The sequence below is a fragment of the Nannobrachium achirus genome (genome assembly GCF_963921795.1).
Source record: "Nannobrachium achirus genome assembly, chromosome: 19".
NCBI classification, from domain to species: domain Eukaryota; kingdom Metazoa; phylum Chordata; class Actinopteri; order Myctophiformes; family Myctophidae; genus Nannobrachium; species Nannobrachium achirus.
This window is the reverse complement of record NC_137826.1, coordinates 31,105,740-31,117,477: the sequence shown is the minus strand read 5'-3', so window position 1 is coordinate 31,117,477 and position 11,738 is coordinate 31,105,740. Positions and strand designations below refer to the sequence as shown.

The 11,738-nt window shown below is 45.7% G+C and overlaps 1 protein-coding gene across 1 annotated transcript; it reads right to left on the bottom strand.

Moving 5' to 3' along the window:
* Positions 1-395: 395 nt before the first annotated feature.
* arhgap35b (Rho GTPase activating protein 35b) lies at positions 396-8,776 on the bottom strand. Its single transcript, XM_080749605.1, has 6 exons — positions 5,051-8,776; positions 4,636-4,777; positions 4,146-4,223; positions 3,669-3,800; positions 2,081-2,186; positions 396-1,641 (listed from the first exon to the last, which is right to left on the bottom strand). Exons 1-6 carry the CDS (start codon positions 8,768-8,770, stop codon positions 1,221-1,223), a joined length of 4,599 nt encoding a protein of 1,532 aa, XP_080605731.1. The 5' UTR covers positions 8,771-8,776; the 3' UTR covers positions 396-1,220.
* Between the last annotated feature and the right edge of the window lie 2,962 nt (positions 8,777-11,738).

Here is an 11,738-nt window from a genome sequence, read left to right as displayed (position 1 = left end):
AAAGAAGACTTATCTTCCGTTTCACAAGCCTGCACTAATGCCACTCTCGGCCACTATACAACATGGACAATTGATCAAAGTGGCATTTCATTACCTTTAACACTACACTATCAGAAAGTGCTTCAGAAAAAAGTATGTGGATACAAAAACAAGTTTGATGTAAACAAATTTTGATCCGCCAAAGCTCTGTAGAGGCAATGGGTATGGCTGTTTGAGATGTGAACTTAAAAATACACACTCACACAAAAACAGTCCCAACAACTCCCCTTATGCGGAAAAAAAACAAACAGTGATCATTAAAGTGCATCCCTGGATGTCCCCCCCCACCCCACCCCAAATCCCCGCCAAACACAGAACCCACTTCTCCATGCTGAACCCTAAGTTGGAGCCAATAACAGAGGCTCAAGGCAGGGCCCCAAAGGCAGACGGAGAGGACCTGCTGCTAAATGGGGCAAACTGCAGGCCAAAGGACACGGAGGAGGGCAGTCTATAAATCCAGTGGCAGTACTTTTATGAACAAAAAGAAAAAAAAACTAAAAACGTTTATACACAGATAACATGGTGGCCACAAATCATATCTTCCAGGTTGACATGGAGGTTTGGACTTCTTGGGTACACGTGTAGGCTGATGTAAGCAAAGCTTAGTGTTTACAGTATTATAGCTCATGTCCTCCTTCTGCACACGCTACCCGGTTGGTGGCAGAATCCAGGCTGTCGGGGGGCTCAAGACAGAGGGCACAGAGACGAGTCAGTCGCCGTGGTAGCCAGCCCTGGCACATATGTATGTAAGTATGGTGGCAAGTGGCAAGTCAGGTTTAAGTGGCAAGATGCTGAAGACGCTGCACAATTCATACCTCCATAGTCTTGGGTTATCCACAACCGAAAATGTAGTGTCTTCAGTGTACATGTTCGTTCGTATATCGTCACTGTCGGGCAGAGACCTCGTATCTCCAAGTTTCAGATTTCGTAAAGTAAAGCCCTGCTTCATCATACAAGACTGTCGCACAAGACTAGTGAAAACAGCAGATCTGCAAGCACACAACGCCTTGCGGCGTTGTGTGCTTGTAGATCGTCTATTCTCACAATTTTACATCGTTTTTAAAATGATAAATACAAAACAAACGGTTTTGGACATAGTACAAGGTTTCCACCCGACAACAGCGATATGTTGGAGGTAAGGGTCCAGCATCATCGTGGGGCACACGTGGTTTCATTGTCTCTCACAGTGTCTCTTGCTCGGCGGGGGAGTGGTGGTGGGAGTGGGGGTGTTGGTGCAGCGGGGGCAGCAGGGACTGCAGAGGGGACTGGGGGGTGGTGGGCGGCGACTGCTGCTGCAGGGGGCTGAAGTGCGCCCCCGTGTGTGGCGGGGAGGAGCGGTAGCAGGAGTAGGCCGAGCTCCCGCTGTGGAGCGTGGCCGTGGGCGAGGCCGGCAGGCCCGCCAGGCCCGTGGGAGAGTCGAGGAGGGGCTGGTTGTAGAAGAAGAAAGCACACTGGTGGATGAAGGTCTCGATGATTGTCTGGTAGGTGCGCGTGGCCGTCAGGGCGTCCATGGTGGTGAAGTCCGGCCTCATGAGCGTGGGCCAGAAGCAGATGGACAGGTTCTCGCTGGTCATCAGGTTCAACCTGTTCAGCTGGCTCACCCTACGCGGAAGGAGAATACGTTCACATCAGCAAAAAACGTGATGAAAAGGAAAGGAATGCATGCGAGAGTGAGGGTAGGTTTAACCAATTTAGACCTGAAAGAACTATGTTTCTATACTAGTGGTTCTCAGTCTTTTTAAAATTAAGGACCCCCAGAATTATTATCTATTTACTATTAACTATTTGGCCGCAGACCCCCATCTCAAAATATTATGTATCAGGGACCCCTCAGAAGCAAAGATTTGAGTTACATATGTTCACCTTAAAATATATATATATATTCAAATGTTTGCACAAATTTTCACGATTTTTCTAAAATAGCAGATCTACAAGCTCATAGTGTAGCACTCTGCGCTAATAGCCAAAGTATAAAATAATGGTTAAAGTGGTTAAGATCTAAAGTGACACAGACGCTCTCCAGGTCCAAGACAGCACTCACTTGTGTAAGTGGCTCGTGACGTATTTGAAGACATCATAGTTCTCCCTGGGAAACCTCCTCAGGACGTCTTTCATGGTGTACAGCCTCTGCTCTCTGTCGTTGATCTCTGCACACATTTGACGGGGAAGTTAGCAACGTGACTCAAGACATCATCATCATCATCCACAGTGACTGGAAGACAGAATAACCTCTTGCTGCCACTCTATCTGAAAATGAACCCGTCAGTCATTTTCTAAAAGGAAAGCACTTTCGACGACTGAACGACTCAAGTCAGTCTTTTGTGCTTGTAGCCATTAAGCTACATAACCAAACCCCCATGCGTTTTGTCTGCTGTGTAGACCCTCCAGAAAAACGTGGGCAAAAATCCTTGATTATGCTTACTAAAATCATTGATTATGCGGGCAAAGATCCTTGATTTTGCTATGAAATATGCAGGAATTTGTGTGATTTTATGCTGTGTAATTGCGGAAAGTTGCGGAATATGTGACATGCAAAATATGCAGTAAGTTGCAAAAATGCGAAAAGTTCTGAATTACGCGAAATATGCAAAAAGATGCAAAATATGCGGGTTTATGTGATTTTATGCTGTGAAATATGTGAGTAGTTCCGAAATATGCAGGCGGAAATATGCGATTATGCAGCCTTTTTGAAAATATGTGACCCCCGCATAATGCGGGAAAAGATGTGATCACATAATCGCATTTTTCTGGAGGGTCTAACAGCGGTTAACACTAGCATCACAATGAGAGGCCTGCTAAGCAAGACATTAAGTTTTCTATTTTTACGTTATTTTTCATTATTGTTACTTCACCTTGCATCTCTAAACGTACCTGTATCTGTGTGTCATGTCTACTGCGGTGCTGCTATGACACCTGAATTTCCTTTGGGATCAATAAAGGTCCATGTATCTAAAGCAGGGGTTTTCAAAGTGGGTGACGGGGCACCCTGGGGTGCTGTGACGGCAGTCCAGGGGTGCCGCAAGATAATTTGATAACATATGGAATTTATTTGGACACTTGAAAAAATATTTAGTATCCGACTGAAAAAGTTATTTTCAGTCAGTTCTAACCAAAATGGCTATTATCTCATCATTTTCCTCGCAACATAATCACTAAAATATCGTCACTGTCGGGCAGAAACCTTGTATCTCCAAGTTTCAAATGTGTACGTCTTTTGGTAAAGCAAAGCCCTGCTTCATCATACAAGACTGTCGCACAAAACTAGTGAAAACAGTTGATCTACAAGCACAGTGCTTGTAGATCTGCTGTTTTCACTAGTTTAGTACATTTTATAGATGATAAATACAAAACGAACGGTTTTGGACATACAAGGTTTCCACCCAACGACGACGATTTACTATAAATATAAGGTGCTGGGAGTGAAAATTATAATGTAGGGGTGCCTCGGATTTAAAAAATATTCACGGGATGCCCTGAGACAAAAGAGTTTGGGAACCCCTGATCTAAAGCATCTACAAACTGCATCGAGCAGGAGATCAGCAATCCTCCACTACCCTCTACTCTACTCCCCCTAAAGAATCAACAGTGTTTTAAATGTTCTTCAAGCCCATTGGGGGGGGGTTGCTTACTGAATGCATCCAGTAGATCAACCTGCAGGGCACAAGGCACCAGTGGCTCAGGCAGCTCCGAGAAGAAGCTCTTCAGCGCTCCAGCCACAGTGTTGATGGCAAAGTCCTTCTCCACCAGGTCCAATCCATGGTCTGCAGAGGGAGAAGGAGGGATGGGGTGGTGAAAGGAGAGAAAAGATAAGGTTACAAATTCCAGTCTCCTTCCTGTCCATATATTATTGATCGGCCAACAGGGGTGTCGCAGCAAATTCTGGGCCCTGGGTACTTTAACTGTTTGAAAAATCACGATAATTTGTGCAAGTCTTTGAATATTTCAAATCCTTCTAAGGCTGTGAGCTTGTATTTCTGCTATTTTTCAATAGCTAAAGTATAACATAATTAAGGCCCCCTCCACCTTGGGCCCTAGTAACTCAGTCCCACTTTTCCCTCCCTTGTGACGCCCCTGTCGGCCAAACAGAATTACATGACGCGTCTCACCTTGGTCAAACTGTCGCTGCATGCTCTCCATCTCTGACTTGTTTCCGCTTACCCGGTACAAACCTTCTGTATTGAGACCTGACAGAAAGGGGAGATACACATTCTCAGATGGACTGATGTGAGGACAAGACCCTAGAAAGCGTTAGAAAAGCAACTGCTTCTATAAAACCTAGCAATGCTTCGTTACTGGTTTCATTCCCATTATTAGTATATTGTAATGTTTTGTCTGTGTGGTGGTGTTGCGTTTTGGTGTTGTCTGTTATACACTGTACTGTCTCTTGTCTTTTGTCACAAAAGGTAAAATTAAAAAAAATACTTTAAAAAAAGGGGAGAGAGAAGAAAAACATCCATTATATAGGACAATCACCCATTACAGTTACAGAACTGTGATCATGCAACATTGATACATTTGTTTACTATGAGAATTATGTTCAATTATGTATCCTTGTATGTATGAATGAATGTACAAATGAACAATGCAACATCTTACCTGTTGTCTCAATATAGCGGACACACTTCTCAATAAATAGTGGGATGGGTCTGTCTGGGGACACAACGTTCGCAAGTGGGACCCCAAAGTAGCTGCTCTCCAAGGGCTTGGGTATAGCTGGACGGGGCTTTGTTCTTGTTTTCTGTCAGAAGATAAATGATACAGTTGTGAATGTAAATTAAGTTGGTTTTGAGTGGCACTCATTAGCTCCTCTTGGAGTGAATTCGTTTCTGCGGTTACCATTTCTGGCAGCACTGAGGCATGCCAAATTCATCAACCCTCTGCAAGACTAAGTCCCTTCTCTCAACTTTGACTCGGTATGAGGTACAACTATTACACATAAACAAAGAGTCTCTTCATCAACACAAAATTGTTTATCATTAGCAGTTCTAGGAGGCATAGACATACTACATACCTTAGCTGTTCTCCGCAGGCTTTTCAGGATGTTCCTCTTTTTGGGGTCCTCGATCTCTTCAGCGACAAGGCTCTCTCCTTTCAAGGTTCCATAGTCGTCATCCTTGGACTTTGGAAGAGCTCCCATTTCGTCATCACTGCCTATGAAGCTGCTACGGAAGCTGCTGAACTTGCCCAGGCGCTTGGACCGGTCGCGGTAAAGACGAGGCTTTACTCCCGCAGCTGAAAACTTCCTCCTTCGCTCCAGGGAGCTGCTGTCCGCTTCACTATCTGAGCCATTGCCGTTGGAGTTCATCCTGTTAGCGTTGCGAATGGTGATGATCTTGCCTTGTGTGCTATCGTGTGGCACCGAGTAGATGATCTCTTCGTTGCTCTGGCGTGGTTTTGAAACAGCATCCAGGGGCTCTGCGTAGTCCGAGGGGTCATAGCCTCCGTCCCCACCAGGCACCCAAGTAACAGCAGAGGGCAGGGACCGACGATGGCCCATTGTGTCAGTGTAGGGGCTACGGCTGGACTTGCGGAAGTCAAAGGTGACGGTGGGTTTATGTCTGACCTGGGGGAGCATTTTGTTGTTGAGCTTGTTCTCAAAGGAGCTGATGTCAGAGATGACAGAAATGTCACTGGAGTCTAGATCAGGCAGGGTGAAGCCTCCGCTGTGGGAGGTGAGTGCGCCGTCGTAATACGGCGGAGACGGCTCCACGTCATCCTCAGAATCCAGGAACAGTGTGACAGGACTGGGAGAGCTGCAGCGAGGGGAATACACGTTTTCAGTGGTGCAGGCCTCAGCCACGTTGTCGTACATGTGCGTGGCCTCCACGATGTTGCGTTTCTCGACCACCTCGTTCAGGAAAGGCTGGAACATTTCGAGCCTGTGCAGGCCACCCACCACTCCCCCAGATCCACAAACAACACTGTTGAAACGACCCTCAATCTCGTGGGCGAGCTCCTCCCCCTGGATCAGCTGCTCGCGGGCGTAGTCGCTGTCGGTCAGCTCTGCCTGGCTATCTCCTACAGCCAGCAGCTGCACAGGGATGATGTCTTGAACCTCACAGAGGAATGCACACAGGGTTTCTAGGGAGGCTTTTCGGCAGACCGAGTACGTGGCGATGTAGCCGTGCACCAACCTGCTCTTCCTCAAAGAGAAGGAGGCATGGTAAGACAGCAGAGAGAGCTCTATGAGCAACTTGTGTCCTCCGACCGTATGCTCAAGCATGACAGAGGTGCCGCTGTTGGATATCGGCCTGCAATGCTGAGTCATTATGAAGGGGGAGAGGAGCTGTTCACTGTCGTAGGGATCTCCACACATTATGCACATGACAATGCGGATATCGGCCTCTGCACTGGGCTGGTGAGGAGAGTCTCTGAGACACGGAGGTTCAGGAGGCAAGGGCGGGGAGCTGCTACAGAAAGATGTGCTCCTCCTGATGTCCAGAAGGCCCCTCAACACCTGATTGATTTGCATTTCATTAACATTATGGCCGTAGCCCACGCCAGGGGAGGCTGGGTCTAAGAAGCTACATTGCAATCTCCTTGCGATCTGCTGACCCTGTGTTATCAGGTTTAAGGCGGTTTCTCCACCAATATCTGTGTATGACCCCACTCCCCGTTTAGTGACTAAAAGCAAAGAGGTCGATAGCTGAGCCAACTGGCTGTCCCTTCTACCCAACGTCGACTCCCTAAGCCTCTCGAGGCTGTCGACCACGTAGGCTAGGGACTCCTTTGAATTATACAGACAAAGACATCCATGAGGGGTAAAGGTGGGAGTGTAGAAGGAATTTACAGGCAGTCGCACGTTGCCCTCGATGGGCCGCAGTGTCAGCTCGTACATCTTCCCATCTAGAACATAGCGGTCGTCATTTGTGCAGAGTGCCCTAATCTCATTAGCAAATTCCCTGGCCAGTCCATCCTTTCCCAGTATCACAAGGTTAATTCTATCAGCCTTTGTGTCCCCAAAATGAGTTTTCATTTCAAAAAAGGGGTAGCATGTGGGGTAATGCAAAGCTAAGAGCTGTTCGATCTTAAAGTCTCCACACTGAGGACAGCTGGGGCAAGTCTCCTTGGTAGGGTGATAGACAAAATGGATATGCTTTAATACGAGAGCATCTCTCTCGGCTGGAAGCTTCTGGAGGGCTTTGAACCGTTGCTCTTCCCCCAAAACCTCTTGGATGGCACCCATCTTCTCCTTACTTGGCTTGGCATCCACCTCAAGCTCATAGAAGAGCTCAGAGTATTCCAGCAACAGTTCCTGGAAGTCCTCTTTAGCATGGTCGATGATCTCTTTCTGGTGGCGGTTGTAGAGGTCCAAGTACTCTTGTTCCTCCAGCCACTGGTAGAATTCTTCATTCATGATAAAGCTGCGGGCCTCCTCCCAGGGCTTACCGGGTGTGACAAACGGTGAGGATGCCAGCTTGTGTTTAAACTCCTGGCGCATCTCTGCCCGCCTGCACTCATTACGCAAATGCTCCAGGTGGGCATCAAATATAGCTTCTGCCGGACAGGTCTCGAGCAGGTCTGAGGGAATACGCTCATCCTCCATGTTGTCAATGTGAGAGGTGTCCTCCCAAGGTGAATCCTCCAGAACTACAAACCAGTGGGCAAAGTGCGGTTTAGACTCCAGGACCTTCTGTACTCCAGACCAGCTCAGCTGGTCAATTTCATCCAGGTCAGGCACCAAAGAACTAAGAGCTAAAGGAAGGGTGCTTAAGTATATTTTACGGCGCCTCTCAATATGTTCTTGCTTCAGGCGGTAGACATGCTGTTGAAAAAGCTTCTTGCATTTTGCTGTGCCCTCCAAAAAGACATATTCTTTGTACTCTGCAGAGGTGTTCATGCGTCGACTGGTGTTTAACCAGGTTTCATTGTGATTTTTCACAATACGGTTTATTAGCCATTCATAGCGATCCTTGGCCGAAGCTATCTGCTGACTCTGGATTTTGAGGGCTTCAAAGTAAGGAATGATCTTGGGCTTGCCTCTACTCTTATCAATTAGTTGCACTAGAGTGAGGAAGGCAAGGTCAACATTGATATTGGAGCGTGCGGATGTCTCCACCACTGGAAGACTCTTTTTAGTAATAGCAAATGTATGTGAATCTTTGATATAGCGTTCAACTCCCTCATCACACTTGGTGAGGACCAACACAACAGGTTTCTTCGTTTTGGCAAGCTGCCCATATAGGTTAGTGACAAATTTCATCTGATCATCAAAGTTGCGATTCATGCCGCGACTGACGTCAACACAGAGCAGGAATCCATCCCCCTGAAGCTTACCCTCGGGCATCTGCTTCTGCTCAAAGTCTTGCTCCAGGCCCAACTGGTCAGTGCAGAAGTACATGAGCTTCTCCGCTGAAGCCAGCTTAGTGGATGCGGCCCGCTTGATATAGGGCTGCATAGCGGTGCTACGATGTGGCTGAAATGTCTGGTCATCAATGAATTCAGTTTGCTCCACGACATGCATTCGACACTCCTGCCCGTCCTCCAGGACCCGGGAGACTTCTCCCCAGAACAGAAAGTGGTCATTGTTAACCACCCGCCCCCCAAAGTCACTGGTGCTCAACACTGACGTGTGGTCCAAGTAGAAGTCATCAGCACTCGGCCGAACATAGCGATTACACAAGCAGGACTTTCCAACCCCACACTGACCCTTCTCCTTCTCTGTGCCTGACAAACCAACCACAAGAAGGTTGTAAATGGGAAATCGGGCATCTCCCTTTTTTGCCATCATCACCGTTTGCTGACATTCATCCTGCTACATACAGGCATGCGTTGGAATAAACATGAAAGTTTGTCCATAAGTAGCTGATGCACAGAATTAATTAAAGAGCGTCTTAGTTTGAGATGTAAGCGTCTTCGGTATCGGCCTCCAACTTTAATGAGCAGAGGAATGTGTGCAGTCACTCGTTATGCAGATCTGACCCTGTCAAATACAAGCAAAGAACAAAAACAAGATATTAGAATGTGTTCTAAATGAAATAGTTGAAATGCAAATAATTTTCCTGTGGAAACAGAAATCAACTAATACCCACACCTTGACTAAAAAGCACATTATTTATTGATTTATTATTGATTTAGTTAAAAAGCCATATAATTATAGTCCATAATGGGCTCAAAATAATATCTTACAGAGCCATGAAGAGAGTAGTGCTTAATAGCAGTCCACTGTGGATCCGTGCAACACAGACTTATTTTGACTTATAACATGTGCACTGACAACATAAAAGAGGAACACACTAACAAACAAATATCCAAGTGGTTCTTTGGTACAACCACCCTTGATCAGTGACTGTGTATTTAAAAACGTGACTTCATGAATCATGTCAGGGAAACAATCGCTGGTTACTGCTCTGTCACTTTGACTTTAGTTTTTTTTCTTTCTTCATTAGGGCATATGATTTAGGAATACGAGGAAGAGAGAGAAAACAGACTTTTTCTATCCTTCCACTGTGAATGAGGCTACAGGCTGTGGATGACTTCCAGACACAACTTGACAATCATGTTTGCTTTTGACTGTGGATCTGATTATGCATCACAGTCTGATAAACATCTCTAAATGAGGCAGAAACAGAATCAAAAGACTGATGCTCTGGAAATGTTGGTTGCCACCTATAATAGAAGAATATTCAGCTATGGCTTTTTATAAAAAACAAACATGTTTAAGATTTGTGTATTTACTGTATGTACTAGTATGTGTACACATACACACATATATGAAAATATAAAGGGCACACCTTTAGAATTATAGCAGATTCTTAAAGCTTTTAGTATGGACTGAGTTTCCTACTTCAAGTCCACTCAATTCCAAGATAAACAAGGTTTCCTATCGTGAAATATAAAGGGAGTGGTGTTTTTTCCAGATGGCAATGTTCCCATCTGAAGGGTAGGACTGGTCACTGAATGGGCTGGTGAACATGAAAACATTATGAAAACCAAACGCCATCAGTCTCAGTCGACCAGTTTTAACACAAATCAATCAGGATCTATGATTGTATGATTGTATTATTGTATTCCAGAATGGACAAAATGTCAAATCATATAACAAGGTCAGTCTTAAATGTGGTTCTAGAGACACTTGTAGAATCTATGCCCAGGTTAACGGCCAACAAATTAACTCCTTGGGCAGGCAGTGTCCACTTTCAGCGTTTAGTTGTGCATTTCATTCAACAATTAGCTCATAGAAGAATGAGCAATGAGCAGATATGATGACCAACAGACAGAGTGTGGATTCATCTTGCTCAAAATTGTGTGTATCAGGCGGCGAATAATGGCATGAATATAATCATTGGTTCTCAAAGTGGGGTCCGGGGACCCCCAGTGGTCATTGAGGGAGTTCCAGGGGGTCCCCAGCTAAATGATAGTTAGGAAGCAAATGGACACTGGGTCTGTAACTCAGAGTGTACAAATGTACACTTTTTGTGTACACTCAACATTGATTTCACAATATAAATTGGGGTCCCAGAGATAAAAATGCCATTAAACGGGGGTCCGTAGCCATATTAAATGCATGTTAAACTGGGGTTAAAAATGGTTGAGAAACACTGCAAAATATAATCTTTTTATATGGCGGTCCTTGGCATATCTTTTCAAATGGGGGTCCGCGGGCTAATAAGAGTCAATGTGGGGGTCCTTGACGTGAACGTTTGAGAACCATGCAGTGCATTAAATGAGATACGCAGCTTTATTGTGTCTATAATGTCACGGTCAAAACCACCATGGGTTTGCCCATACCGCTCAGCTCAGCTGAGCTATAGGCCTGATAACCACATTAACAAGTTCTTTACGAAAGGCTAATTCTCCAATCTGTTCGTAAACGTCGACGTGATATCCAACACTCACTTCAATCATTTATTCGTTTACAACCAAGCTAGCTGTGTGTAAATCGTGCGTTTTACTTCAAATTCGCTAAGGATCCACGCAGGCTTTTATGAGTGGATGTTGGCTGACCACCACCACCACCACCACGCCAGGCCTCTCTGCTGTCTACAGAATTCATTCTATGATCCATCCACCTCGCCCCATGCATGCATTCTTCTCGCCATGAATGATGGACTAGAACGCTCGCTTACTTTTCAATTCAGATATGTCTGGGTGCTGTTCGATGTTCCAAGAGAACGTAGATTAAGTGTTAAAAGTGTTCACATACCCATGGCATATTCTCTTCTTGTCTCTCCTTGCATCTGTCTGTCAGGCCGGTGTTGCCTTGCCGCAGCCCTCCTCGCCGCCTGATGTGCATGAAAAGAGACGCAGAATACTCTGTGGCTCTTCCCCTTGTTAGCCAAATTATACGATTATTTTTGCTGGGGTGTATTTAATAAAAGCTACTGCTAATCCTGGGGCTTTGTCCGTATTTTCTTGTATAAAAGTCGTTTCTCCCCCCCTTCTCCTTTGTGATGAATCACTGCGTTATTAGCCAGAAATAAGCAGCTTCACGGGTCAATCCAATATCGTTTCTTGCCAGATTTCCTCACACAGTACAGAGATGTGGTTCAGTTCAGAAGCGTCTCCTCCTTAGGTCCACCACCACGTTGCTTTTCAGTCATTATATTCAGTCCATTGTTAATGTGCCTCTACAATAATACGGCGTGGCTCGTGCACAGGGCAGCGGCAAGTTGGTTGCAATAGCGGCAGTGTTCCGCCCGAAATACCCCCAAAAATATGTAACTAAAATCGCTCATGGTGTTATCAATTGATCGATA

What these genes read in the sequence shown, in the direction of transcription:
- arhgap35b (XM_080749605.1), bottom strand. Translation starts at nt 8,770, where the DNA reads ATGATGGCAAAAAAGGGAGATGCCCGATTTCCCATTTACAACCTTCTT. An exon ending in GCAGCGACAGTTTGACCAAG is followed by an intron (nt 3,801 to 4,145) that starts GTGAGACGCGTC and finishes CTCCCTCTGCAG; the next exon opens with ACCATGGATTGGACCTGGTG. An exon ending in TGATCTACTGGATGCATTCA is followed by an intron (nt 2,187 to 3,668) that starts GTAAGCAACCCC and finishes AAATGTGTGCAG; the next exon opens with AGATCAACGACAGAGAGCAG.